The following is a 27656-nucleotide window of genomic DNA, read 5'->3' as shown; positions in this document are numbered from 1 at the left end:
GAGGAAGTCTGCCAGAAAAATTCATCAGGTGATCTTTCAGGAGAAAGGTAGGCTATTAGATTTGTGTGGTTACCGTTAAACTTGGGAAATGAAAAGCCAATTTTTATGATATTTTAAATGACATATGCCAATAGTAGGGAAACTTCCACCCTAAATGAGACGGTCGAGCGTGTCCTGATTTCACGCAGGAAACACGATGAAGAGAGAGAAGGTGAATTTATCAGGATTACAGAGAAAAGAACCTGTGGAGGCCAACAATGGAAAAAAAAAAAAAAAAAAAGGACTTCGGTAGAAGAAAGAACATGTTTATTTCGGTTTTAAAGTCGACTGGACTCTATTAAATAAAGACCGCAACAAAACAGCAGTAGACGTGTACCTCCAGAAGGCGGCAGCATTGCAACCGAACCGGCCTTGACATTTTTTTTAACAGAGAAGAAGAAGAAGGCCACCGGAAATACGACAGCTAAACAAGCGGAAGCAGAAATTTCAACATGGAGGTGGACGGGATCGATCATGTAGGTGTATTTTTTTCCCCCTGTCGTTTTGTCGCTTTTCCTGGCAAATTACGAAGAAAACGTCGCTTGTTGCGCTTTTATCGGCCTACTTTCTTTAAACCGGTGGCGAGATGGGAAAGCGTTTGTGACTCGTGTAAAAAAAAAAACAACAATTAAGTGTTTCTTGATTGAAAACAATGAACGCGTTGGTTCGCTGCCGGTTTGCTGTCTCATCGTAGCTAACGGTGCTAATGTCAGCTGAGCGCGGTCAGCCCGAGCTTCAGCTGCTATCCGTCCCCCCGCGCTTCGACGACATTATTTATTATAACCCTCCGATAAACAGTTAGTAGTTTCAGATCCGTGTTGTTTAAAAAAACCGGGACGGTAAAAAAATAAAGAAAAAAAGGAGGTGTTTTCTCGCTACGTGCGCTCGGCTAATGCAATTTAGCAACACTTCAAAAAGACTTTGTTAAATCGTTGTTTGTTTTTTTTTTTTTTTTTTTAAATTTATCTCGTAAAATCTCTCCCCAATTATTTTCACATTTTAGCTTCGTCGTTTGATTTGTTTTCGGGTTTCTGTTGTTGTTGTTGTTGGATTAAAAACACAAGCCTGTGGCTGTTTGAATCCGTTTCCTGACCTTCGTCAGGCCAACAACCTCAAACTGAAAAACGACAAGTCAGCAGATGTGTTGAAAAGGAATTCAATGAAAACGGCGTCGATATTAAAGTCGTCTTTAGTTGTTGTATTAGTATACGTCGCTGGTGAAGAGCTTAAAGGTCGATATTGAATAAAAAATTTAAAAAAAAAAAAAGTAATATCGCGATATTTTTATTTTTTAATTTTTTTATATCAAATACTTCAATATCGATCTTGTAGGAACGACTATTGGTGCTTTCGCAAAATACTTGCGGAGAGATTTTTTTTTTTCCCATAAATAGTCATCGGACGTCTGAACATAACGACTGTGTAAATAATAAAACGGTTGAAGAGTCTCGCCGAGTTCAGACTTTACTGCAATGCATTTCTTTTAAAGCAGGAAAGTACAATATTAATACGATATCTACGATGTAATATCTCGTTTCACGACACCAAAAAAAAAAGGTCAAATATCGAAACAAAAACGGAAGAAGTCGGCGTCGCTTAAGCTGGATGTTTTCCGCTTTTAACAGATGGAAATGGGGGAGAGTAAAGGAGGATCGGGTCTGCGGCAGTACTACTTGTCCAAGATTGAAGAGTTGCAGGTGAGACGACGATGATGATGATGATAACACATTCGAAACGCTTTCGGCCGGTGAACTTCTGCCCGCCTGTCGATACCGACCTGCTGTTTTCTTACCAGCTGACGGTGAATGAAAAGAGCCAGAATCTGAGACGTCTGCAGGCGCAGAGGAATGAGCTCAACGCCAAAGGTAAGGAAAAAAAAAAAAAAGATTTATGACTCGAGCGAAGTCCTCCAGACACGTTCCCCGTCGGTGAAAGCACTTAAGTCGTCTCTGTCTCTCAAGTGCGTCTCCTTCGTGAGGAGCTGCAGCTGCTGCAGGAGCAGGGCTCCTACGTGGGAGAAGTCGTCAGGGTTATGGACAAAAAGAAAGTGCTGGTGAAGGTATGCCGCGCGCCGCGCGTTACGCTTGTGCTCGGCGGTCGACGGTGTTCACGTAATGTATTCCTCATTTTCAGGTGCACCCGGAAGGAAAATTTGTCGTGGACGTGGACAAGAACATCGACATCAACGACGTAAGTCTTCATCCTTGTTTTTGTTGCTTCAATGACGGTCGTGAGTCCACGGGCGCACGGACGCCTTTCCTTGGCGACCACGCGCGCTCGGGAGCTTCACGTTCCCCGGCGGTCACGCGTCGTCTCTCTGGCCACTTCCGCTCCAGGTGACGGCGAACTGCCGCGTGGCTCTACGCAACGACAGCTACACCCTTCACAAGATCCTCCCCAACAAGGTGGACCCCCTGGTGTCTCTCATGATGGTGGAGAAGGTGCCCGACTCCACCTACGAGATGATCGGCGGCCTGGACAAGCAGATCAAGGAGATCAAAGAAGTGATCGAGCTGCCCGTCAAACACCCGGAGCTGTTCGAGGCTTTGGGCATTGCCCAGCCGAAGGTGAGTGATTGTTGAGAGAGCTGATCGGGTACAAGAACTCTAAGAGGTTGTTTTTGTCGTTGTTGTTTTTAAAAAAATTTTTTACTTTATTTTAAGATAACAATTTTCTTTACGGGTTGCTATTTTTTTTTCTAACATCAGCAGACTCGCAATTCCTTCAAAATCACTCCGATAATGTCCGAGCTATTTTTTTTTTTCCATCCATGTAACGTAAAGACAAGAACAGTATTTGTAGGTTGTTTTTTTTTTTTTGGAGATCCGAGCGTCTCATTTAACAAGAGCACGAGAGGAAGACTGCAACTAACGATTGTTTTATGAGCCATCAAAAAAAAACAAAAAAAACCCAGTGAAAAATGACCCAACACAATTTCCTGTCTTGTTTTTCCTGTTCAACCTCAAAGATATTATTTTCAAAGTGCTCTAAAAAAAATTTTTAAAAAAAGAGCAACACTTTACCCGGTTAGGAAAATCAGTATCGTCGAAGCACTTCCTGATTAATTTAGTCGACTACTTGCCGCACCGTTAACGTCGTATCCATCCATCTATCGGTGCGTAGACCATTCTGATTTTTTCTTTTTTTTTTTTGCTTCGTGTTTGCAGGGTGTGCTGCTCTACGGCCCCCCGGGCACCGGGAAGACCCTGCTGGCCAGAGCTGTGGCCCACCACACCGACTGCACCTTCATCAGGGTGTCCGGCTCCGAGCTGGTGCAGAAATTCATCGGCGAGGGTGAGTCCCCTCCCGTGTCCTCTTTTTAACGCTGCGACTTCGGCGGTTTGCGTGACTTTTGAGACTTGTCCCGCTCCGCCTCCAGGTGCCCGCATGGTGCGCGAGCTGTTCGTCATGGCGAGAGAGCACGCGCCCTCCATCATCTTCATGGACGAGATCGACTCCATCGGCTCGTCCCGCCTGGAGGGCGGCTCGGGTGGAGACAGCGAGGTGCAGAGGACGATGTTGGAGCTGCTCAACCAGCTGGACGGCTTCGAGGCGACCAAGAACATCAAGGTACCGCGGACGCGCAACGCCGGGAAGTCGTTCGGTATTTTTTTTTTTGAACACGGGAACTTGTCACAAATATCACCTACAGTTCATGCAACTGTACTCTTTGTTTTTAGTTCATTATGTATTTAGTTATATCGTATAAAATGTGGTTTTATACTCTGCAAAGGCAGCCAGTTACAATATGTTAATCTAGTCTTACTTCACTCTAACCCCCCGTATATTGTTCGTTTGCACAACTGAAAACAGATTGGATTTTTTTTTTTTTTTTTTTTTTACAACTGCTGCCATTCTTCAATGTGTAATTATTCCAGCATCAAGTTACAGATGCTTAACAGGAAGTTAAAGTTGATCACAGCTACAAATCCAACTCTTTGAATCCTTTTATCTGCTAACAACTACTTTGTGGTTATATATATATATATATATATATATTTTTTTTTTTTTTTTTTTTTGAATCCTCAAAAGATGCTCACGTGGCCAAATTAGGAACTTAAACAAAGCGATAGAAGCACTTGCAGTGTTTATTTATACACCTGAATTGTCCAGGTTACCCGATCAGTGTGTTCACTGTGTGTCTGCAGGTCATTATGGCCACAAACCGTATCGACATCTTGGACTCGGCTCTGCTCAGACCAGGCAGGATCGACAGGAAGATCGAGTTCCCTCCTCCCAATGAAGAGGTAAACTAATTACCATGTCACGCACGCTTTTTGAAAAGCGTGTTGCACAAACGTCCATAATTATTACCGGTGTGTAACGTAGCCTTACACGCTGCGGAGTTTTTTTTATTTTTATTTTGGCATTTGAACCACCTCTTAATCGTGCACCGACAGGCCCGCCTGGACATCCTGAAGATCCACTCCAGGAAGATGAACCTGACCCGTGGCATTAACCTGAGGAAGATCGCAGAGCTGATGCCCGGAGCCTCTGGTGCCGAGGTTAAGGTGAGAATTAAAAAACATCAAGCGGAAGCAGTCTGGTGTCAAATGAGGTAGAACGTGATTAAATGTGCGTACTGTGTGTGTGTGTGTGTGTGTGTGTGTGTGTGTGTGTGTGTGTGTTTTTTTAGGGAGTTTGCACAGAGGCAGGGATGTATGCTCTGAGAGAGAGGAGAGTTCACGTCACTCAGGAGGACTTCGAGATGGCCGTGGCAAAGGTTCGTACGGCAACTTGTCCCGACAAGACCGAAGCTAATTTTGACGTTGCAGAATGCGAGCGTGTTGCGGTTGGCTGCCCCCCCCCCCCTCCCCGTTAACGCCCGTTCCCGTTCTCTTCACCAGGTGATGCAGAAAGACAGCGAGAAGAACATGTCTATCAAGAAGCTGTGGAAGTAAAAGGCCTTGTGTATTCTTGCACACGATGCACTCACATATGTATATTTTTCCTTTTTGTTCATGGTTTGTAATTGTTACATAAGTCACGGTCCACAAGTAAATGGTTTTCCCCCCAAAAGAAACACCGGATGACTCGAGTTTTATTTTCTCAACAAAACGCAGACAATTCATACTTCTGTCGAAAGCCCCGTCAGGTAAACGGCAACCGCAACGCCATCAGCAGATTTCCCCCCCCCCCCTCCCCTCCCCCCCATTCATCGTACAGTTCAATATGGCACTTCACATTATAGCTGCTATGATAGTAAGCGTGTCACAGGGTTGATGCTGCCGAGTGCAGATCTGCGACCGCGACTCGCTTTAGGAGCTTTGTCCCGCATGCTTTGTACTACATGCCCGTCAGAGCTGTTGCACTGCACTATTGAGATATACAGTTTGTAACACCAGCACCGCAGCTGTACGACTACTGTGGTCATTTTACGCTGACCGATCTACGACAGGCTTCAGACGAAAAAGCTCTCGGGTCACTGCAGATGTGTTCTTCTCTCGCGATGGCGACTCCACTCGACTTGTCACGAACCCACGGCGGTGGAATGGTTATGTGTGGCAGCGGACAACACCGGGTCACTCCGGAGGAACACCCGCAGTTTGCGCGCGCCCTCGCACGGCAGCCCCCGCCCCCCCCCCGGCAGCGAGTGGTCGAGCTCGGCCGACTAGCGCCTCACCCAGCGCACGGGTACCCACTGCGGCTCCATCTGCACCCTCTCCAGCACGACCTGGAGCTCCGCCAAGGCGCCGGCCGGGTCATCTTTCACCAAGACGTAGTCCAGCCAATGGCCGTAGCACTCGTCCATCCGCTCGGCCGCCTGCTTCATTTCCTGCAGGTCGTCGTCCTGGTGGCGAGGATGTTGATTCAGAGTTTAGATACTCGCACACGCACACGCACACACACCAGCAGGTGGTGAAACACCATTTACAGGACTAACCTTGGAAATAATTTGGCATTTCTGCAACCTATCAGCTGATGCTTACACTGAAATATCTGCTCTGAGCTACAATAAGAGTTTACAGATTCTTGGTTCTACATTGCAACAAACTGACATTTCCGAGTACTTATTTACAACAAGGAGCAAATTAGCACTATTATATTCCGGACGACGTGCTATAGTGTGACTTTTTTTTTCTTCCACATTTTGGATGATAAGTTCAACTGATGTTCACATGGAACCCTTCTCCACTTCGGCCTTCAAAGTTCTCGTTTGAATATTTGCTGCTACCACCAAAATCTGCAGGGTTAGGGGTTGTTTTTCACATTTTGGATGACATTAAAGAAGTATGACTTGTTTGGGCTATTTCTGATGACATAGTATAAGTATGACTTCCATTCAAGTCATGGTAGGCAACACCTACCGTGAAGTTGTCAGCGTTGTAGTCTAAAGGTCCTGGGTTCAATACCTTTCTGGTACTTTCTATGTAGAATTTGCATGTTCCTGTAGTATGACTTTTTTATGATATTTCGGACGACATGCTAAAAAAGTCATACTACAGCATGTCGTCCGAAATATGATCAAAATGTCATACTATAGCATGATATATATATTTTTTTACGACATTTAATAAGCATGACTTCCGTTCAATTTATGTAAGCCAACACTGGTGCAGCTGTCAGCGTTGTTGTCTCCCAGTCTAAAGGTCCAGGGTTCGAGTCCCGCCTTTGACTTTCTATGTGTAAAACTAATAACCTAAAAGTTGAATTGTCATCCATAATTATAATGATGACTAACTTATGCATGTTGTCCATAATGTAAAACATTACATTCAGGCAAGAACATGCAATCCTCCACACTAAGTTCCAGGCCCCCTATCAAACCGAGAAGCTCCTGATTGTGAAATGACAACCATTTTGCTGGCTTTATTGCATGCTTGTCTGACTTATATAACTTTTAAACATGTTAGGGAAGAGAGATCAACAGTGTGGTGGTTGGCATTGTTGCCTTCCAGTCAGAAGGTTGCAGGTTCGAGACCCGCCCTGGAAAGGATGAAGTTAATATCTCTGATGAAAAGACATGTTAAGGGCAAGAATCAAACCTGGAACTCTCTGACTGGAGTCAACAGCACTAACCACTGCACCACTGTTCTTTCTTCATTAAAAAGTTTAAAAGTCATATAAGTTATATAAGTCAGACAAACATGCACTAAAGGCAGCACAATTTTACAGTTGCTAGCGTTGTCATCTCACAATCAGGAAGTACTCGGTTCGATCAGGGGCTTGGAACTCTGTCTGTGGAGGATTGCATGTTCTTGCCTGGAGTGTGACTTTGTCATATTTACGACTACATGATGTTTGTTTTACATCATGGACTACATGCATGATAACATGCATAAGTTAGTCGTCCATATTTTGGACGACATATTTTACTTTTACTTATTATTTATGCAGGAACATGCAAATTCCACATAGAAAGTCCCAAGCAGGGATCGAACCACAGACCTTTAGACTGTGAGACGACAACGCTGACAACTGCACTATTGTGTTGCCTGATGAAATTTGAACGGAAGTCATACTTATGGCATGTCGTCACAAAAAGCGCAAAAAAGTCAGTTCTTTAATGTCGTCAGAAATATGGCCAAAAAAGTCATACTATGGCATCCATCCGTTATCTATACCTGCTATACCTGAACAGGGTCACGGGGGGCTGGAGCCTATCCCAGCTCACTTAGGGCGAAGACAGGGTACACCCTGGACAGATTGCCAGTCCATCACAGGGCCACATAGAGACAGACAGGAACAAAGACCATTCACGCTCTCATTCACACCTAAGGGCAATTTCTAGAACCACCAATTAACCCGAGGTGCATGTTTTTGGATGGTGGGAGGAAGCCAGAGTACCCACGCAGGCACAGGCAGAACATGGAAACTCCGCACAGAAAGGCCCAGGCCCGGATTCGAACACGGAACAAATGCTAACCACCGCACCACTGTGCCGCTGTATACTATGGCATGTCATACAAATTTATGCAAAAAAGGTCATAATATAGCATGTTGTCTAAATTGATGTAAAAAAGTCATGCATGTTGTCAAAAATATGAAAAAAAAACGACAACAAAAAAAAAAAGTCATACTATAGCATGTCATCTAAATTTATGTCAAAAAGTCATACTATTTTTTCCCCATCATTGCCCGAGTGGTTTTATCCTCTTTCTGTTCGTCAACCTGGAGCAAGCACAACGGCAGCCTGCTTTTCTGTTCGTTATAGGTCACGGAATTTGAGGTTTTTAGTCAGTGAAAGTCAGAGAAAAGTCAGGGAATTTGAAATTTGACTGGGAACCCTGTGGAACTCACCGTGATCCCGGCGCTGAGCGAGGAAGACGAGCCAAACTTTCTTTGACTGTCATAGATGCGAGGCCTTACGAAGATGATGTATGGTTTGAACTCAGCGGTCCGTAGAGTCTTCAGTGCCTGGATGCAAAAAAAAAACAACAATTTGATCATCACACCAGTCAGCTAGAACATGGATAAACATTAAAATCCCATGGATGTTTATCTACATAGAGATGTAGGTATAGATGTTGACTGTTTGGACAGACAATGGAATAAATAATGAGACTTTTTTTTTTTTGAGAAGCACACAACAAACACCTTGTATGTTAATTGAAATTAAGGTACATTTAGGTCTAAGTGAAGATTAAGTCATGCTTTCAATGTGACATCTAAAACTCTTAAACCTGATTTAACTATTCATTAATAAAAAATTCTTTCTGCCACATTTTGGAATAATTACCAGAATAAATGAGAAGCAATCATCCCAGTGTGATAAAATAAAATGTATATGGAAAGGTAAATATATATATATATATATATATATTTTAAGGTTGGTTATGCTTTAAAATAAAGAAAGGGAACATTTGGATTTATTTTGTTAGATATATATATAAAAAAAAACCCCGCATCATCTTTAAATAAAATGTTATTCAATATTTGATGTTTTATCCTACATGTGGAGTGTACAGGCTCAAAGCTCACTTACTGAATTAAAACTACACTCCACTGTTTGTCAAGTGACACAGTTGAAATCGGTGTATTTGGTTGGCGGTGCTGCATGACTCTTTTGATGCTCACCTCCGGTTGCACATCCACCAGACAGACCTTGTTTTGATCCAAAATTCGGTGAATGGACTCCAAACTGGTGCCGTACAGATTCTCTTTATACTCCCCGTATTCAATGAACCTGCAGAGACACAGCGTCTTCATAAATTATTCAGACAAAGAAGAGAGCGTGTACCATTAACGTGAATTAACATGCATTCTTCTGGAGTAGGAAGTAAGTCATTTTTGCACCTCATCAGAAAGACTTTGTGTCCAACACTCACTTGCTGTTCTGGATGTCGGTCTCAAAAGCTGCTTTACTAATGAAGTGGTACTCCACTCCTTCTCGCTCATGGCACTTCTTGGCTCGAGTGGTGTCTTCGGGCCGCGCGTTTCAAACAGGCAGCGGGAAGACGAGGTGGAAAATCAGACACTGGCTGAATGCTTGTGTATTTTGATACGCGTGAGCGAGAGCGTCTGTACTGTATGCAATGTTGTGTAAGAAAAAAACTGCGTGTTTATTGCGTCATCCTGCAGAAATGCTTTGCAGAAACAATACAGTCTAATACAGAGTGCCACATGTCATGCGCACTGAATGCATAAAAACATTAAGAGTGACGTTAAAACATCAAAAGAAATATATTTCATAAAGAAAGCAGAAGGACTCACGAGGCACAGCCAAACCGAACTGTTGAGGGTTCTCGGCGATCACCTTCTGTTTGAGCTCAGTGATCCGAGCGCCAAGTGAACCTGGGATAGTACAAATACCGGAGTAATTAACAGAATAATAATACAAAAAAAATAATCACAAACTAGTTATATTATATGAGCTTGGAAAATATCTGCATGAAAACTTTAAACTGTGGCGTTTTCTTCAGTGTCAACAAACGCCACCGTGGACCTCACCTATCAGTACTATGAGGCGCGGCCTCTCGCCAGGCCGGGGCGAATATTGTGCGACTTCCTCATAAATCAGGAAGTCTGTGTGGCTGCCATCTGGAGTGTGCGCTTCTCCTGGTGAACTCTGACGATCTTTCCTCAGGCGGAAACTTCTGCGCAGGCTGGCTGTGGTCAAACACACGCAGGGTGTTGGTACTGCAAGATGGCTTAAAATGCAGAGGTGATGTGCATCCAACATACTTTTTCCTGATACAAATAAATATGAATTGACTACATATACAAAAACCCCGTCCGTTTACTACAGATCACACTGCCACCGTGACACATCGACATTAAGGAACACAAGTTTGATGTATCGCAGACTGAAGATTCGAAGTCAAATCTGTATTTGTCACTCGGACCGATTACATTCACATCCTGTGTCACACATCCCACAAGACAGACACAATGAACAACACCAGTAGAAATCAGTAAGAGTACCTGAGTAAAAATCCCATGAGAAAGCATGGCCACAGAAGGCAGGAGCTGCCTTATTCTTGGGAGAAACTACAGCTCATATTAGACCATTTATTCAACCAGCTGCAATCTTTGACAGAACACAAGCTTGGAAGCCATGCATGCTGCGTCTGCCTCTCAATCAAACACAAGGACGGCACCGTTAGCATGTGGTGTGACGAGCACGATGAGATGCCGCGAAGCGCCACAAAGACACTGAGAGAAGCTGTGAGTGGCAGCAGCACACAGGACAGAAAGCCTGCCAGACTCACATCACACACACTCAAATAAAGTGGTTTTTTTTGTTTTTTTTTTGTTTTTTTTTCTTCTTTTTAACTATAACACCCGCTGCAAACACACAGACACCTATCAATATGTTGAACTATAAATAAAACGGATCAGTTAAAATCAAAATCATCGCAGTTCAAGTCGGCCAGTTTGAGCTGATGATGGCACGAAAGGAAAAGCCTTTACAATTTATCCTCTGGGGAGCATGAAACTGCACGCCAAATTTGATGAAAATCCATCCATCCAATTGTTGTCGAGACATTTCTTACAAAACCACGAGAACGGTTTTGGGCGGCACGAAAGAAAAAAGTCAGAGGATAAATAAAGTCATAGGCTGCATCCTCTGAGGACCATGAATGACTGTACAAAATGACAAAAAGGATTCATCCAACAGACATTTCAGTTTGGGTCAAAGTCTCTCTCTCCGCTGCATCAGTTGTCATTTCAGTGCGATTTGCTGCGACCCTCCTCCAACCCGTCGACCTCCAGTCTTCCAGGTTCTACATTACTCACCCCTTTCAAATACGGTGACATCATGATGGGGTCTAATCACCAAAGACACTCAGATATCTCACCTTTCTCCTCTTGCTTGTGTACATAACAACAAAAAAACCTCAAATCATTTATATTCGTTGGCTCAGATTTAAGTCTGCCCTGATTGAACTTGTCAAAAGAATCAAATACTGTGAATCTACTGTGACATCACGTGTAATATGTTGGGCCTTATTAATCCATATGATATGAAATGAAAATAAGAATCAGGTCAAAATGACGGCAAAGAAAAACCCACAGAAGCACGGAGTCAGTAGGAGCAGCAGAGAAGCCCTACGAACAAACGGGTGACATCACTGTCAAGTTCAAAGAATACACCAGGCGTTGTCTGCCCTAAAACTCAAACTCCACTGTTGATCTGAACCAATAAAGCAGCACAAAGCAACCCATCATAACACCTCGAACAACAGTTTGCAGTCTCTAAAAAGAAAGGATGAACTACCACACAGACTGAGCAAACATGTGATGTTGCAGTGATGAGTTTAAACTCACTGATTGTGCTTCCTCACCTATGTCCTTTCCATTCAGAGTACCTTTACTGTCACACTCTTCTGTAGGACGGCAGGCAGGGAGAGAAGACAGGGTGAGAGGACGGAGGAGAGGTTCAGGGCGCTTTCACGTGAGAACACAGCAGGTTAAGTTACAGTTAAACATCAGGAGCTCTGTGGTATAAAAGAAAAAAAAGAAAAAAAAGAAAAATGGCACAATGCGGGGGTGAAAAATAAAGACACCAGAATCGGTGTTTTTGAGAGTCACTGATCAGAATTTCAGACAGAAATTCTGCCATGAAAACACGGTGCGGGGATGAGATATGTTTTCTAACACGAGGGTTTGTCTACGTACCTTTCTCGGCCCGATCATCTGAAGTTAGCAATGCAAGGAATAAGACACAGTATCACTGTATGGACCGACAGAAATATTACGACCACTGATCTGGTCCTCCGTAGTGTTTATGATAATAAAGTAAGCTTTTTTTTTATTTCACTGTGAAACCTCAACGCTGTCTTGTAATTTTCACATGTAAATCGTATCAATACTTAGAAATCCTTCATCATCTGCTTTTCTTCACCCACTGTCATTCCACTGAATAGATTTCTTTAAATAAAGTCTATACAGGGGCTTTGATCTGTTCACAGAGTTCTTCATGAATAAAAAAAAGTACCCAAAGAAAAATATAAACACAACACTGTGCTGCAGCATAATTACACCTTCATTAAGCTTGGTAAAAGTTAGTTTGATTTTATACAATAGATACGAGACAGAAACTGACCTGTTTCATTTTACTTTTGAATGGGAAATGAAACAAAGGATTACGCTTCCATTTTTTCACCAGAGATTAACCTCCGATCTCCTCTTCTCTTTTCATAATCTCTCTATGTGTATCTTCTTGGATAGATTAAATTTGACCCCCAACAGGAGCTGCATGTGTAGATCTAAGCCTCTTGTACATTTGTGGGTGTAGGTCAAGGGATATCATTTGTACTCGCAGAAGTAAGTAAAGCTTACATGTGGGAGCTTGGGGGGAGATCAGCGCAGGGAAGGAACCCATTTTCAGCCGGTATCTCAGACGCCTGAGAAGAGACAAAAAAAGAAAGAAGAAATGTATTTTAGATAAAAAACAAAACAAAAAAAACAGGCAGTGTAGTTTCAAATCCTACAAAAAGATAGTTTAAAACATCTTTTATGTGACGGCATAGTTTACCTCTCCTGAAACTGTGTGGAGGGGATGAGGGCGGCGCGCAGGTTGCAGTCGCCCACTCTCTTGGCCTGCCACCAGGTGGCGTCCTCCTGGCTGACAACCTGAAGAATGTTGCCCCTCTTAAAAGGAAGTCCTGCCTCTTGGCACGGCGTGGCCTTGTCCTCAAAAGGTGTGTAGTCAAACAAAGCCCGCAGGTAAACCTTTAATGAGGAGGAATATCCTGTTAGTTAAACTGCAATACCACCGAGGGCCACTAGGGGCTGGCTCGAAAAAGCCTTCGGCTCCATAGACTCCCATTCAACTTCTTTCATGAAATACGTTTCAAGTCAATAAATGATTTACACAAATTCTTATGGTGTCATTAACTAAATTAGCTCATTATTATATTTCTCATGGTTCATCTGAAAAAAAAAAAAAATCCCGTTATTAATTAAAAACAAGCCTCAAAAAGCTGTGTTTTTGGACGGCGTATCTGTTTGATTGACAGGACTGTGGTGCAGTCAGCTTTCTGCTAACGGTGGGAGGGATGTAGTATTATCGGGTTTCCAATCAGATCGAGTCAGAGCTAGCAAGATGACGAAGGCCAAAATCTGAACTTGAAGCCTCACAACGATGTTCACAAACCAATGGATGACATCACTGTTGTTTGGCACTTGGTTAGCAGCTTTGTTCAATTTTTTTCAACTTGATTAATTAAATACAGCAACATTTGATACAGCAATACACGGGGACATGCATGTACCATCTACTTGCCAAGCGCTAGTTGAGAAGACTAATACCACTTGTGAAAATATGAAGCCAGCTGCCGGTTACGAGGAGGATGCTAGATATGTGGATCGAGACTAACCGTCTCCCTATTTTCAGCTAAACTAAGTTAACCAGCTTCTGTTCAGGGATGAAAGTTGCAAATTCTAATGCAAACTCTCATTATCAGTTAAATAGAAATCTTCTCCCAGCTTATAGCAGTGGACTAACTGGTTGTCGAGTCTTTCAGAGGTAGACAGGCTTCATATTTAGCCAGAAAAAAAGTGTCCTCACCCTGCTTTCCTTCAGTCGGTCTTCCTCTGCGACAGCTGGGATGATTTTCAGCGTGATGGAGCCTTGTGACTGAGACTGATAAAAAAACAACAGAGCATCATCATTAATCATCCTCTGGCAGTAATCAGTGACTGATCATAGAGTATCTGAACTCGTGTGATCCCACGTGGATAAAGTCTTTATTCTTTACCAGAATCTGACTTATTTCATCTGGCCTCTTGTGGGTTATCAGGTTTCCATTGACCTCCCGAAGCTCATCCCCGACATGAACCAGACCTGGAAACACAAAACAAGTCTACTCGCAAAGGAAAACAATGCAAAAGGAATCCCCTGTGAGTGCAGTGGTACTATGAAGTTCAGATGTGCACCAAAAGAAAAAAAAAATGTATTTATCATTTTTAGTTGGCATTAAAGTCAACAACATCTCCATGGCAACAGTCAGGAGGAACACTTGTCTGTAATCTCGAAATATGGAATCTCGTGGCTCTAATCTCAAGGATTTGATCTGTGTTGACAGTTTGAGGGGTTACACAACGTAATCTCCTCACTTCTCTGTCAGTGTTTCAGTGGTGATAAGAAAGTCCTGTTGGTTTGGAAGTTCGACGAGGAGCAGAGATTATTTCCCTTTGGGTCTATCGGCAGATTATTTTCTCATGGCCCTCGGCTGCGGCTGTGCCCTTTTTCCCAGATAAACCAAAGAACTAAAATTTGAATTGTGATATGTGTTGTATGAATACTGTCTCACCACTGCGGTCCGCTGCCCCTCCTCTCATGATTCGGGCTACAATTACAGCTCCTGTGGCCTCATCTCTTCGAATGGTCGCTCCCTGTTGAAAGAAAAAAAAAAAAAAAAGCAACAATAAATCAGACTTCCAAACACGCATATTATCTTCAGATCCCCGAGCTGATAAAATCCTGTAATAGACCGGCAGAAGCTGCTCCCAATGTGCAGCTGGTTGGGTTTTGCCAAATAGATCAATGCCTGAAGCTTCAGAGTTCATGCAGTTTGATGCTGTTTAGATGCTTCTTATGACTGTATGTAAGAGGAAGGTCTTGCACTCCACTTTTTTTTGTATTTATCTATCTTCCGACAACAGGTTACACCACCTTCAGCCTCACACCAGATATTTTATCAGAGGTACATGTTCAAGGAACTGATTTAAAGTTTAAATCGATAAATGGACATTTTGGGAAAATGCACTTATTTGCTTTCCTGCTCAGAGATGAGAGGATGAATACTATTGTCATGTCTGTATACTCAGTATGAAGCAGGACACAGTTACCTTGGCTTAGCATAAAGACTTGAAACAGGTGGGAACAGTTGACTTGGCTCTGGATCAAATACTTTTCGTGTGTGAGGCTGTTGCAGAAAGCTGAAAGAGAAACTGAAGGCTGAATCAAAGACTTAATACTTTCAAAGCTCATATTTTGTGTCACCTTTGGATCTGACTGGAATGGGTTTCAATCTGAAGATATTTAACTTGTTGATGCATGCTTCTTGCTGTGAAACAGGCATCACTTCACGAAATCTATTTTCTGTCCATTGCTTGTAGGATTTTCTGGATTTTTTTTTGGAGGCCAACATTCACACCTCAGAGCTCTCCAAAGCCCCGAAGCTGCTCCATTACAATACAGGGACCTTTAAAGCCTCACTTGAGGGCATAAGAAAAGTTGAGGGAAGGAAGAGCTCGTATTTTTTTGTCAGGTCCTCAGCTCTCACCAGTGGCTCCTTGTTCTTCACCAGGCGGACGATCTTCACAGACTCTTCGTCCAGCTCGTCGTCCAGATCGTCCGGCAGCGGCGGCAGAACCGGGTCAAACTTCTTTTGGGCTACTGTGTCGTGAGCTGACAGCACTGCCTGCGAGAGTAATTTACAAACAAATACACAGACATGTACACAGATAGGTAAGATTTGAGAACATGAACAACCACCGACGAGAGAGTCAGAGAAATCTGGAGCAAAGAAAAGTCAGGGGAAAAATAAATATAGACAAAAGGAGGAACAACATCTTCTTCACTGGCTGCTTTTGCAAAGGAGTGCTCCAGTTTCACAGCCGTCGTCTCTTCCCGGAAAGCTCCCCAGAAAGCCAATAACTTGAGCATAATCACTTGATCAGAGTAATTAGACAGTCTTATCTGTGTTTTGGGGAAGGGGTACAGACAGCTCTGACGCTGGTGTTATGTAATATATAATCAGAAAATCAGAGCAGTGCAGGGTTGACGTACTAAGCAGCAGCATTTTTAAAGAGACCAAACCTACAGAAGGAACGAGAGGGTGCCTTGAGTCGTACAGGAAAGAGACACAGCCCGCCATTTATCAGCTTGCTCATGTGTGATTAGAGAAACTAAAAGCATGTGCGTGTACGTTTACCTTGAGGTGAGGAGTGCTCAGCAGGAGGAGCAGCTCTCGCTCGTCGTCCTCCAGCGGTCCATTCTGAAGCTCTTCTGCCAGCTGATGATTGAAATCAGAAAATTACTGCCTAAAATACAAATCTCCTCAGAAAACACATTTACTTTAGAAAATGTCATTTTGAGACATTACAATTGATGTTTACTTATTCATTGAATAGAAATTTGATTGCACCTACATCCTCTGCCAGACAGGAGGCGCTGTGTAGGACTGGAGTGGGGCTCTGTTTCTCATACTGCTTCAGTTTATCGTGTATCTGGGATGGACACAAATTAGCATCAAAGGTGTGTACACATCCACAGGGAAAAAAAAAAAATCAAAACTTATTCCGATGAAACAATTATAAACAGACAGTTGTTTTTTCCAAGAATAAGTTGGTTAAATCTTACTGACACATACAGAGGTGACAAATTAAAGGGAATAACCTAAATGATTGACCTCAACGGTGAGGGGATCTGGTGGCTTTAAGTTTTTGGGGGGTGTTTTGCCGTCACGGTTCGGGTTCAGTTGATTAGTTTTATCCTTCACAGTAAGCTTCGCCTGCTTATACTTCAGCATAAGAAACGTGGTCCTCAATTCATGACTTTTTCATTTAGCCAGAAGCAGTCCAACTTTGTAATAAAGTAATGCGAGTGTTTCTGAAAGCACAGTTATCTCATTACTAATGTAACGTTTGCTCGCTAATTACTGCGATTACATAGATGACAAGCCAGTAAATTATCAGTGTATTTATCGTCGCTTTATAAAATGTGTGACATTTTTAATCTGCATTTGCTGAAACGTCAGCCAGACACTGGGCTCAGTAGGCCCGGCCGAGGAGGATGGAGCAGGTTTTTTCACAGATCATCTGTGTCATGCACTACGATCAGTACAGAGACAGTTTTAGCAAATATGACAAAAAGTCATTATTTTCCTACTTTGGTTAAAGTTACCTCTTACAGCGTTAAACTGAGTACAGTAAATTTAAGTTAAGTGAGTAAAGTAAACTTGAGTTAAGTAAGTATGGTTCCATTCAGTTTTTGAATAAAGATGATTCATGTTAAATGGTACAATTTCAAATTATGTGATTTAAATTAAATTCTACATTGCAATTATTCAAGTTGAGCGATTTAATTTCAGTTTCTGGTGACACATATTCTGCTCATAGATGTAGCACATATTTAATGAAACATGTCTGTTTGAATCACAAATCACACAAACTGTACTTCTACTGACATCTGCTGTACCTTCATGAGGTAACCAATGCTTTTCTCACTGAAGACATCTTTGAGGAACACCAGGTCCTCTTTGTGGTTGGCGTCAGGGTGGAGCTGAGAGGTGAGAAGGGCCAGGGTCTCATGCAGCCCTATGAATATAAGAGGAGTTATGTATTAATCACCCATTCAAACACCCATATCTATCATGAACCAAGAGAAATATTGCATCATCAACACGTAACAAGCCCCCTGCATCTCCAGATTTCACTAAAACTAACCATGTATCAGTCATTTATGGTTCTTTAAGCTTTTGGATTTTTCCATCGACACTAATGCCGTTTACAATGAAAGCACTCAAGCTCCAGTAGTGCATCCATATTAATTTAATAATGCACTATCATAGCACATGCATTAGTTATAAGCACATTCAAAGCATCAGAGAGCATGGGCGAGTAGCTTGAGCACATGTTTGGCTGTACCTGTGCTTGCAGACATGATGGGCATGGCTTCAATCATTCAGAGGAGGCAGGAGGATGCAGAGAGGGGGGAGTGGGGGGTGGGGGTAGCAGGGAGGGAGAGGAAACAAAGCCGGTGAATTCTGTCAAACCCTCTCTGAGTTCTTCTGTTCCTCACGTGTGGCCGAGGTGGAGAAGTCACGGACACAACTGGGAATGAGAACAAACACCACATTGTGACTCCAAACAACGGAAGCAGCTTGGATTCACATTTTTAAAAAAAGGAATACTGTAATACAGCTGTAGTATGTACAGCAAATGTACGGGCTTCTTCTGGATGTGGCACAGGTTTAATAGATATGCACACGACTACTCTTACTGATTAATGTAGTAGTTCCCATTTATAATTACCCTCAAAATTGAGTTTTTATGATCTGAATGTATTTATGTACACAATAATCAAAAGAGATCTTTTAAAAAATGTGATTTGTTCCATGCTGGTGGGAGCAACAAACTATTAGGGGGTTGTACTGATGACAAAAAATAAAAAATCTGATCTCTTGCCAACAATGAGCATCACATCATTTCTCATTCAAAGCAAATATAAATACAATGTTGAAATTGCGCCCGATCAGCCGTGCTCTGACAATGATGGATCGACACATTACTGTGCTGAAAAAGTTCCAGTATGATTAATAGGGACTCTCATTACCGAGACACAAAGCATTATTTTCATTTCAAACTGTGTGGCTGCCGAACTGGAGCAAAGCGAGGTCAGATAACGCCAGCCACTTTTCTCCAATGGGATCTTTTACCTCGTCACCATGGCAACACTATAGAATCATAGCATTAGTAGAGCGTCGTATAGTGTTCCTCCACAGTTGTCAGTGTCGGTTAGATCATCTTCAAGTTTCTAATTAACAGTCTCTGCAATAGCACATCAGCAGTACGTCCCCACAGCCCGCCCGCTGCACACCAGCTCCAACCTCGCGGCTGCTCCTGGAGCTGCTGTCTGGGGAGGTGGGAGGCCAACACACAAATCTGAAGCTCTAACACACATCTGTGGGAGATGTCTGGTGAGCACACTGTGTGTATCCCCTCACTATCTGCAGAGCTCACGGGCCATGCAAATGAGAGCAATGAAGCACATCTATAGCAGGAAAATGGCCCCTCTACTTAAATACACAGAGCCAAACCTGACTTAAGGATTTCTACAATCAGCATCGGTAAAAACTGAACACCTTCTGATTTTTGAGGTATTTTAGCTTTAGTTTATTTCTTATTTCCGAATGTTCCCATTCCTTGCACAGATTGACAGGAGAAAGATTTACAGCCAATTTTACAAATCTAAAACACTGTGATTTGTGTTCGTTTTCCACCTACAGTGGACCAGAATTCATTGCAGCCACCCGATGACGTGTTTACTGCCAATTTAAGATCCGAACAACCGGGCACGACACAAACCTTCATCTCTCCCCGTCACTATTTCAGGGTACGGCAGGGTTGGTAAAGGATGAAACCGTTAAAAAGAACAAATATGAAAAAGTTGGAGATTCAAACAAACTGATTACAACACTTGAGTGAACACCACATTAGAGACACTTTCAGAAATTTGTGGGGAGCAGAGAAGAGTGGTCTATGAAAAAACAAAGTAAGTGCTTTTCCACTTTTGGAAGCAACATTTCCTTTGAGATGGAAATTACAAAGCAATCCTGCAACGATTTCTAGTCATTTCCAGGGCTGGCAAATCAATCTGGCTCGTTGTTAAGACATCCACAAGGACACTCCTGATGTCCACAAACAAAAGACAGAAGCACCTGATCAGCATGTTGGCAGTGTAGCAAGCTGTTGATCTCCGGTCTAATTGGAGGACTGTTAAGACAGAGAAATGGCGATCTTTTATCCTCATGAATAATCGCTGATTATATTTACAGAAAGCACTTACAGCCCTGAGGGTTTGTCTTTGAATACAGCACGGGGGAATCTTTTCTTTGGTAGAGTTGTTAAGACGCAATCACCACTTTTTGTTGTGTTTCTGTCATCCTATGTCATAAATTTTGACAAATTTACAATAGACTTACAATAATTATTTGTTTTTTTTCCCGTGACTTCATTGTCACGTGTCTCCCTGGTGGGCTGGTGACAACATACTAGCTGCCAAGCAAATGTCTTTTCAGGAAAAATGTTGACTGAAGACAAAATGCCACAGTGCCAAAGTGGCAATTAGAAGAAACGGCCACAGCACAAACAAACCTTCATTTAGCTGGTGACAAATCTTCATCAAACCCGTGTTGGGACCATGTTTAAGATGTGCAGCATTTAATTGGGCCCGAGTCTGTCGGGTGGTGATTACATTACATTTACATTACATTTCATTTAGCTGACGCTTTTATCCGAAGCGACTTACAATAAGTGCATTTCAACCATGAGGGTACAAAACCCAGAACAACAGGAATCAAGAAAATACAATGTCTTCAAGAAAGAAAGTGATGAAAAACAAGCTTTTCAGGGAACTCTGAAAAGAGATAGTGATCATTTTAATGGAGTGCCTTTTATTTTCCTGTTGACCTTCAACAACACATGGAGGCTTGATTACTAACAGAATACATCAGGGAGGATAAATCATCTGTCTGCATCACTTCACGTCAAAGTATTTTATCATTTAAAAAAATATTTGATATCTTGAAAGTACTGATACCTTTGATTCAAAGATAAAGCTGGAGGTAGCAGCCAGTTCGTTTGACTTAACCTAAAAACAGGGCTAAACATTGGGCCTGGCTCTGTTCAAATGTGACACATTTCACTTTTAGTTCAACTTCCCGATTTCCAGGAAGTTGTTGGCCAAAGAAAACTTCTACCTGATGAGCAAAGTCAAACGTAAGAACTTCCTGCGAAATAGCTGGAAATATTTTAGTCCTCATCGTTTAAAAAAATAAAAATAATTCTGCCCTATTTTTGAAATCACTGCATGAGCGTGATATGACCTTTGACCTCTAATCATGAGTGACCCTAAATCAGGCATAGAAATAATACCAGATTGAGTCAGTGTACTTTTTTTTTTGCTGCTGGTTGACCATCACGCTGCACTCCGCTGAGAAAACTGGGTTCAAGCAACAAAGCTGACAGTTCTGTGAGAAAACCTCATCTCCCTCTTCCTCTGTGTTTCCTTGCCTTCATTCAGCCCTCCTCCCTGAACACGATCCTGACCTTCTTTCTCTGCGCCTCTTCTTCCCTCCATCCGACTCTTTGTAATTACAAGAGGCTGACTAGAGCTTAAAGCTGACATCTTTCTGTTTTTTTCTCGCTCGCTGAGCTCCATCGTCTAAATACTTGAGGTTCCCACAGACCATATGGTGGTATTATCTAGCCTCTTTCATTTAAGATGGTGGTGCTCACAGCTGTGTGGATTACTGAGGATTTCAATGAAAACAATGAAGCCGATTAGAAAAGCTAGATAAGAGAAACTCAATATCAGCGAGGACGTAGTGGATATGGCAAGAAGAACTCGATGAACATTTAAAAAAATGGATTTGTGATTGACAGACACTTAATCTACAATGTCTTTTTACACTTTCAAAGTAATTTTCTGATCCAAATTGTAAATGTGTAGGTTACAACTTCTCCAGTGTTGGGATTTTCAGCTTCTCTCAGGCTTTTTAATAGAATAATCATTTGGAGGAGATGTCCTTAGTCTTTGGAAACGTCTGATGGGCATTTGTCCTCCTTTTTGGACACAGTGAGAGTAGACTTTAACAGACCAAACCCTGGCAGCAAACAGTTGCCAGGGAACCAGAAAAAGACTGGAGGATGTTGCGCTGCCTTTAAATTGATCTCGTGACCTCATTGTTACGACATGGGAAGTCCCGTGCATGGTATGCTCGGCTTTTAAATGGTAAAGTCACGAGAACACCAGCTAACAATTTAGCAAGCCAACATTACGAAGGAAAACTCTTTACGACTAAAATTACAATACATTAAATTAAAACTGCAAGCAGTGATATGCGGGCCCTCGCAGCTTCACGAGGGCTAGTGCTATCTATACTCTATACAAAAATGAATTTTAGGTCACTTTTTGGACAACATACTTTGGATATTTTGGTTGACTTTTCATGACTTTTTGGAGTATGACCTTTTTCTGAACAGACATGCATGCCTCAAGTTACTTCTCACACTCAGCAACTCTAACACCACTATGTGTCATACTGTGTCATGTTGTCCAAAATATGAAAAAAAAAAAAAAAAAGTCACTTTTGGACTTTTATTTTTTTGTATTGTTGTTGACCTTTGGTATTAGTATGACTGCATGTACAAACCCGAAGCTGTGTGGCTTACCCTTAGAGGGACTCACCTTAGGAGGTCTCACCCTCTGTGAGCTTACCCTTAGAGGTCTCTGTGAACCGTGAACCTTGCGCGTTACCTCGGCGGGTAAACCGCGAACCATGTGCGTTACCTCGGCGGGGGTCGAGCCCGTGTCTTCATGAGGTCGTTTCCAGCTCGGAGTCGGCGTCGTAGACCCGCTGGACTATCTTCGGCGCCGGAGGAGGAGGAGGAGCCGCGGCAGGAGAAAGAGTTTCACGGCGTTCACTCCAGAGCTTCCAGCGACTCAGCCGACAGTCTGGTTAACTCAACGGGTAAAAGATTCTACTTCGCCAAGGTTGCTGTGAATGGTTCAGATTCCACCTTGGCCTGTGGACGGTGGAGTTATAGGTTGCAGTGAGCCAGAGATTTGTCACAACGCTGTCCAACTCCTGGGAAGATTGGTGACGCGGTGGTTAGCACTGCTGCCTCTCAGCCAGAAGGTTTGGGGTTCGATTCCCCCCCCCCCCCCCTGTCATTTATCAAAAATACAAATCATAAGTCGTTCTTGACTTTGAAAATGCCGATCATTTTTTGAACAACACGTATGACTTTTGACCTCAAAAGTACGAAATCTTTTCCGACGTCAATCAACGGTACGAGCTGGTTTATGACTGGGTCAGTCAGCTCCCTGGATGATTCATCCTGCTGCCAAACCCAACATTGCCACAATCTACAGTCAAACCATCACATAACTTCATTATAGTGACATTATGTTGGGAGAGCGTAACCTCACGTCTCTGTCCTCTCCACTCACACGTACATGCCACCTGCCTGCCAGACCCATTTGCTGTTGGACGGGTCCCGAGAGGAATAAAATCGAGGGGCGAGGTCGCCAATATGCTGCTGCTGCCATCTGCCCACCACTCTGCGTTTGTGTGTGCACTCCATCCACCACCTCGGATGCCACCCACATGGCTGTTTTGACACGTTTGGATTTGACAGATTGAATTCCGATATCCGTTTGGAAAACTAAAGGCAGCTGCTGCACGTTTTTCTAAAATAACCTCATTACTCCCAAAAAGATTTAATACCGTGTTTGGCAAGTAAATAATCAAATGATTTTGAGTCTCTATTTAAAGTAGGAAAATAGAAGGATTGTACGTCTGCATCAAAAATAGGATCATTTAGTCAATGAAATATTAAAAAAAAAACAATACATATCCATCACTCCTTCACAGACTTCAAGGTGACATCTTGAAATCTCTTGTTTCGCTCAAACAATAATTCAAAGATATTCTGTTAAAAATGACCTCAACAAAAACCTGTCTGAGAATGCATCTTTTTTTTTTTCCCACTATTTTTTGCTTCCGCGGCTCAATAAATTGGTACGGCTCTAATCATAAAGTAACTGTAACAGTGTGTGGGTTCTATATGTAAGCAGGAATTTCATTCAATTAAAGAATGCTTGAATAAATGATTCTGTCAGCCACATTAAAGGTTCATCTTCATAACAGTGCAGCTACCTTGAGATTTAGTTTATATTTGAATTGTGCTTGGATAAAAAAAAACAAAAAAACCCGCTGGAAATAAAATAAAAAGTGTTGCGGAGGAGGTCGGGGAGCCAGACGGCTCCTAAGAGGGTTATAAGAAGAACTTCTGTTCAAAAACACCTTCAACACGCCCACTCCGAGACACAGCAGGATAAAGGATCTGGCTGTCCAGCAACGTCCAGTGTCGTGAGAGTGAATTTGGTTGTCGTGTGTTGAGGGAGGAAACCCGACGTGCGAGCGCCTCGTTCATGGAGCACTTTCACAATGTCAACAGCCAAAAAGCTTTTGGGGTCAGAGGAGGACCTTGACATGATGGTTGATAACGTGCCAATCTGTCTGGTCGGGAGCCAAACTTCAGAGTGTTTTGACTGACGTTAAACTCCCACTGAGCTCATTACGATGTGTTCAAATACGGTGAGACGCAGGGTGTGAAGGGGGACACGCATGGGTGGATTATCAGACAATAAGCCTCTGGGTATAAACATGAAAAAGGACCCCCCCCCCCCCCACCCAAACCAACATGGGAGCAAGATACCCGGACTGAAAGAGACACAAAGTGACTGCATGCAACATGCTTGTTGTTGAGTCTCTAAATAGGCCCTGTTTCTCTTCGTGGTAGGTCTCTGTGCTCTTTTTGAATCTATTTTTTTTTTTTTTTTTGCTTCTTCTCTTGGATTTCTTGCCTTTTCTATTTGAATTTGTTGGCACTTTTATTGGCTTTTTTTTGTTTTTGTTGTTGTTGCAACTATGGGGTCTTCCTTTGTACCTGTGGGTCTTCTTTCGCCAATTGTTGTGGTTGTTTTGAGTCTTTTGTTTTGGTCATTTTTCCTCTCACTGTGTGGTCATTCCGTGTCTTTATGGTCGTTATTAACTTTCCTACAAAACACGTTAATATTTGTTTCAAAGAAAAGCTCAGGCATCCAAGGGATCATGTACCTGCTGAGTAATCCTTCCTGCGGAGTCAGCGAATGCAAAAATGTGCACCTACCGAAAATAAACCTCTGACCAATCAGTTCAAACCTGTTTCACTTAAATGACATGGCATCATCAAAATAAACCCAATTTCTGGATTAAAATCGCCCCTTTGTCTCCTGAATGTTACTACATTAGAGCACAGTTCCCCGTCTTTGTTTACTGGCACCACTGTGCGTGACCCTGACCTTCACGGAATCTCTGGCTCTTGTGCTTCTCCTGTAAGCCAATAATGCCATAAAAAAAAAGGAGCCCGTCCCGTCCCGTCCCGTCCTGCAGCAAAGCGTGACCAAGTCCTGCTTTAAAAGCAGGTCCGGTAAGCCACCTCTCGCGCGCCGTGTCCTCTTTGTATTGACCAGCCTTCCTACTTTCATTGATGAAATGTTGTCTTCTGATGATCTGACGTAGGTGACGCGAAACCTTAACGCATTGCTCTCCTCCGTAACAGTTTAATCCCAAAATATCGGTGCTCGCGATCAATCACAGGTGATATACACCCCCTAATCAACATGCACCACAGCCAGACACCACCACATGGTTTTTTTACTCGGGCGTGTGATTGCAAACCTGAATTTACACAAAGCCTCAAACGAAATGTGAGTTTCGCAGAGCTTGTTTTTTTTTGGCACCAAACTAAATCAAGGTTTTCCGTTTGGCTAAATCTGGAGTTGAGTAAATTAAAAAAAATTGTTCCCGGAGCTGCGGATGCAGCTCTTTTCTCTGTCAAGACACACGCAAACACACGCTGAAGAGCTGCTCAGAGGTAAGTCAGTGCACGCCGGAAAGCATCCTTACCTTGTCGAGGCTCCTCTCCGCCACGGCGTGCGCGTTTCTCTCTGTTGTCTTTCTTTCTCTCGCCTCCTCCACGCCGCTTTGTGTCGTTGTAACACCAGTCTGCCCTCTTGTAGTGTTTCCTCCGTCTTCTTTCTCTCTCGTCTCTTGTCTTTCTCTCTGTATTTCTGTCTGTCTCCAGCTGACTGGCACACATCAGGCTTTATCTCTCTGCTCCATCCAATCTATCGCTCCGTGAACCCCCCCTCTTGTTTGCCAGTTCACTCTCGCCTCTCCCTGCTGCCTTCAGGTGCTCCTCGTAAACTCTACGCTCCATTAGGTAGCGTTCAAATAGCCTATTAGTTGGCAGGGAAATACGGGTGAAAAATGTCGTGTTAAGGCAAGGCCCCGCAAAACCCGCAATTTGACTTTTTAGTGAATTTTTACCACCAAAACACGATGTCAATCGTCACCTTTATTTATAACGGTGTTGTGTCACCGTTTTGTGGAAGAGCCTCATGTCGGTTATTTCAGTTTTATTATTTCACCGAGAGTATACTTCAAAAGGGTCCAAACAACAAATTTTGCCCCAAAGCCTTCTGATGAATTAGTTTGGCCATGACCTTTGACCATGACTCGCATATTATTTAGATGTTGTAACAGTTTAGCTTAGAATTAACCAAAAAACAGATCAAATTTATCCACTGAAAAATATGCATTTCAATTGGAAAAAAATTATAATTAGGAACGGCAAATATACTCGCTGTAAGTCAAAATTGTGAGGTTTTTTGACTTATTCCATCAGATTTTGACGTTTATCCCAATGACTTAGTGTCTCATAATTTAGATTTATAATTTGACTTTACTTCAGTGTTTTATCTAAATCATTTTTTTTTTTTTTTTTCAGTTTCCTATGCCGACACCAACGGGCCTCAATACAAATTATACCTGATGTAATATCAATGATTCCATCATCCACTGAGCTATTGAAACATCAACTAAGAACATCAGTGCAAGTTTTGTTGGTGAGAGATCTGACATAAATTTAGTTTTTGAATGAAGAGGGAAAAAAAATTAATGTCTTTGAGTTGTTCATTTCTATTGCCCTCTAATTTGGATGTACTAACACGAAACAAGAAACTCAAATCAGCAGAATAATTAAATAAAAAGCATTTTGAAAAGATTGTGTAAAACATTTGACTGCATTTTAAATAATTGAATAAAAACAATGAATCCTCCCTTGAATGCAGGGATTCATTGAATTATTTAAATTTTACACAACACTGACATTTTACATCAATGAGTCATGGAAAATTCATTGTTGTATAAATTATAAGAACCGAACCTATCATTCCCCGACAACCCTTGAAGGCAGCGCTGTGTGCACACATGCTGTAAGCTGCATGCCTCTTTGGTCTGCCCCTCTTAAATCCATCCACCACCATTCATCCACCCCCCCTCGATGTCTCCATCAAGCAGTGAGCGGTAAAGTCTGCACTTTGGCTGACGCTCAGAGATGCCTCGTGGGGAACGACTAGTTTGAAAACATCATCATGAAAGCACAACACAGAAACTCAAAATCTCACAGCTCCCTATCCAGTGCACCTTTTTTTTTTTTTTTAATTTTATTTTCTGTGTCTTCACTTGTTCACTTCCCTCTTATCTGTCTTTTTTAAATGTTCCCTTTGCTCGTGCGGCTGGCCTAGTTGTTGCCAGCTCAGAGAGGCCTTGATGTGTTCAGACACTTGTGACAGCGGGAGAGAAGAGGAGCAGAATCATTACTGTTGCTCTGTGATCACTCTCAATTCATCGCTGTGATTAAATGGATGATGACAAAGCATTCCATCTTAGTCCAGTGGGTCAGATACAGTGATGAGTGAGCGGGTAACACCAGTGGGAGCCTCTGTCTTGTAAAACCAGATCCTTCTGTGATATAACCGCCGTCGCATAAAAAGAGAGGTATGAGACAGACTGAGTGTTAAGAATAAAGGGGGGATGAATGTGTGT

At 42.6% G+C, this 27656-nt stretch overlaps 2 protein-coding genes across 4 annotated transcripts; one reads left to right on the top strand and one right to left on the bottom strand.

The window, feature by feature from the left end:
- Positions 1-436: 436 nt before the first annotated feature.
- psmc5 (proteasome 26S subunit, ATPase 5) lies at positions 437-5062 on the top strand. The gene is made up of 12 exons (XM_069155591.1): positions 437-515; positions 1665-1736; positions 1835-1904; positions 2001-2098; positions 2173-2229; positions 2376-2606; positions 3207-3333; positions 3419-3609; positions 4188-4286; positions 4440-4550; positions 4676-4762; positions 4887-5062. The coding sequence occupies exons 1-12, from the start codon at positions 492-494 to the stop codon at positions 4938-4940; spliced, it is 1221 nt and encodes a 406-aa protein (XP_069011692.1). The 5' UTR covers positions 437-491; the 3' UTR covers positions 4941-5062.
- A 125-nt stretch (positions 5063-5187) lies between these two features.
- Positions 5188-26017, bottom strand: LOC138201967 (MAGUK p55 subfamily member 3-like). 3 transcript variants are annotated; one of them, XM_069155587.1, is made up of 20 exons: positions 25674-26017; positions 18082-18267; positions 17633-17751; positions 16585-16662; positions 16368-16448; positions 15717-15854; positions 14742-14823; positions 14187-14272; positions 13997-14071; positions 12962-13158; positions 12766-12830; positions 12103-12120; positions 11769-11810; positions 10405-10470; positions 9931-10089; positions 9694-9774; positions 9309-9402; positions 9058-9166; positions 8281-8397; positions 5188-5830 (listed from the first exon to the last, which is right to left on the bottom strand). In XM_069155587.1, the coding sequence occupies exons 2-20, from the start codon at positions 18116-18118 to the stop codon at positions 5651-5653; spliced, it is 1824 nt and encodes a 607-aa protein (XP_069011688.1). In that variant the 5' UTR covers positions 18119-18267; positions 25674-26017; the 3' UTR covers positions 5188-5650. The 3 variants fall into 3 exon arrangements, with proteins under 3 accessions (XP_069011688.1, XP_069011689.1, XP_069011690.1); XM_069155588.1 differs by lacking the exon at positions 25674-26017 and adding an exon at positions 22508-22852; XM_069155589.1 differs by lacking the exon at positions 10405-10470 and having other exon boundaries at positions 25674-26015.
- Positions 26018-27656: the final 1639 nt, after the last annotated feature.

Source organism: Embiotoca jacksoni, unplaced genomic scaffold, assembly GCF_022577435.1.
Source record: "Embiotoca jacksoni isolate LCO1_2020_lvr unplaced genomic scaffold, fEmbJac1.0.p SCAF_20, whole genome shotgun sequence".
In the NCBI taxonomy this organism is placed as follows: domain Eukaryota; kingdom Metazoa; phylum Chordata; class Actinopteri; family Embiotocidae; genus Embiotoca; species Embiotoca jacksoni.
The sequence above is the reverse complement of the archived record's forward strand: the minus strand, read 5'-3'. Positions and strand labels throughout refer to the sequence as shown.

Excerpts from the sequence above, each read along its gene's own strand:
- psmc5 (XM_069155591.1), top strand. The coding sequence starts at position 492 with ATGGAGGTGGACGGGATCGATCAT. Across the intron at positions 516-1,664 it reads AGGTGGACGGGATCGATCAT|ATGGAAATGGGGGAGAGTAA; the intron begins GTAGGTGTATTT and ends CGCTTTTAACAG. Across the intron at positions 4,551-4,675 it reads CCTCTGGTGCCGAGGTTAAG|GGAGTTTGCACAGAGGCAGG; the intron begins GTGAGAATTAAA and ends GTGTTTTTTTAG.
- LOC138201967 (XM_069155587.1), bottom strand. The coding sequence starts at position 18,118 with ATGATTGAAGCCATGCCCATCATGTCTGCAAGCACAG. Across the intron at positions 15,855-16,367 it reads TGAGCACTCCTCACCTCAAG|GCAGTGCTGTCAGCTCACGA; the intron begins GTAAACGTACAC and ends TTACTCTCGCAG. Across the intron at positions 14,273-14,741 it reads AGGGGCAGCGGACCGCAGTG|GTCTGGTTCATGTCGGGGAT; the intron begins GTGAGACAGTAT and ends TTGTGTTTCCAG.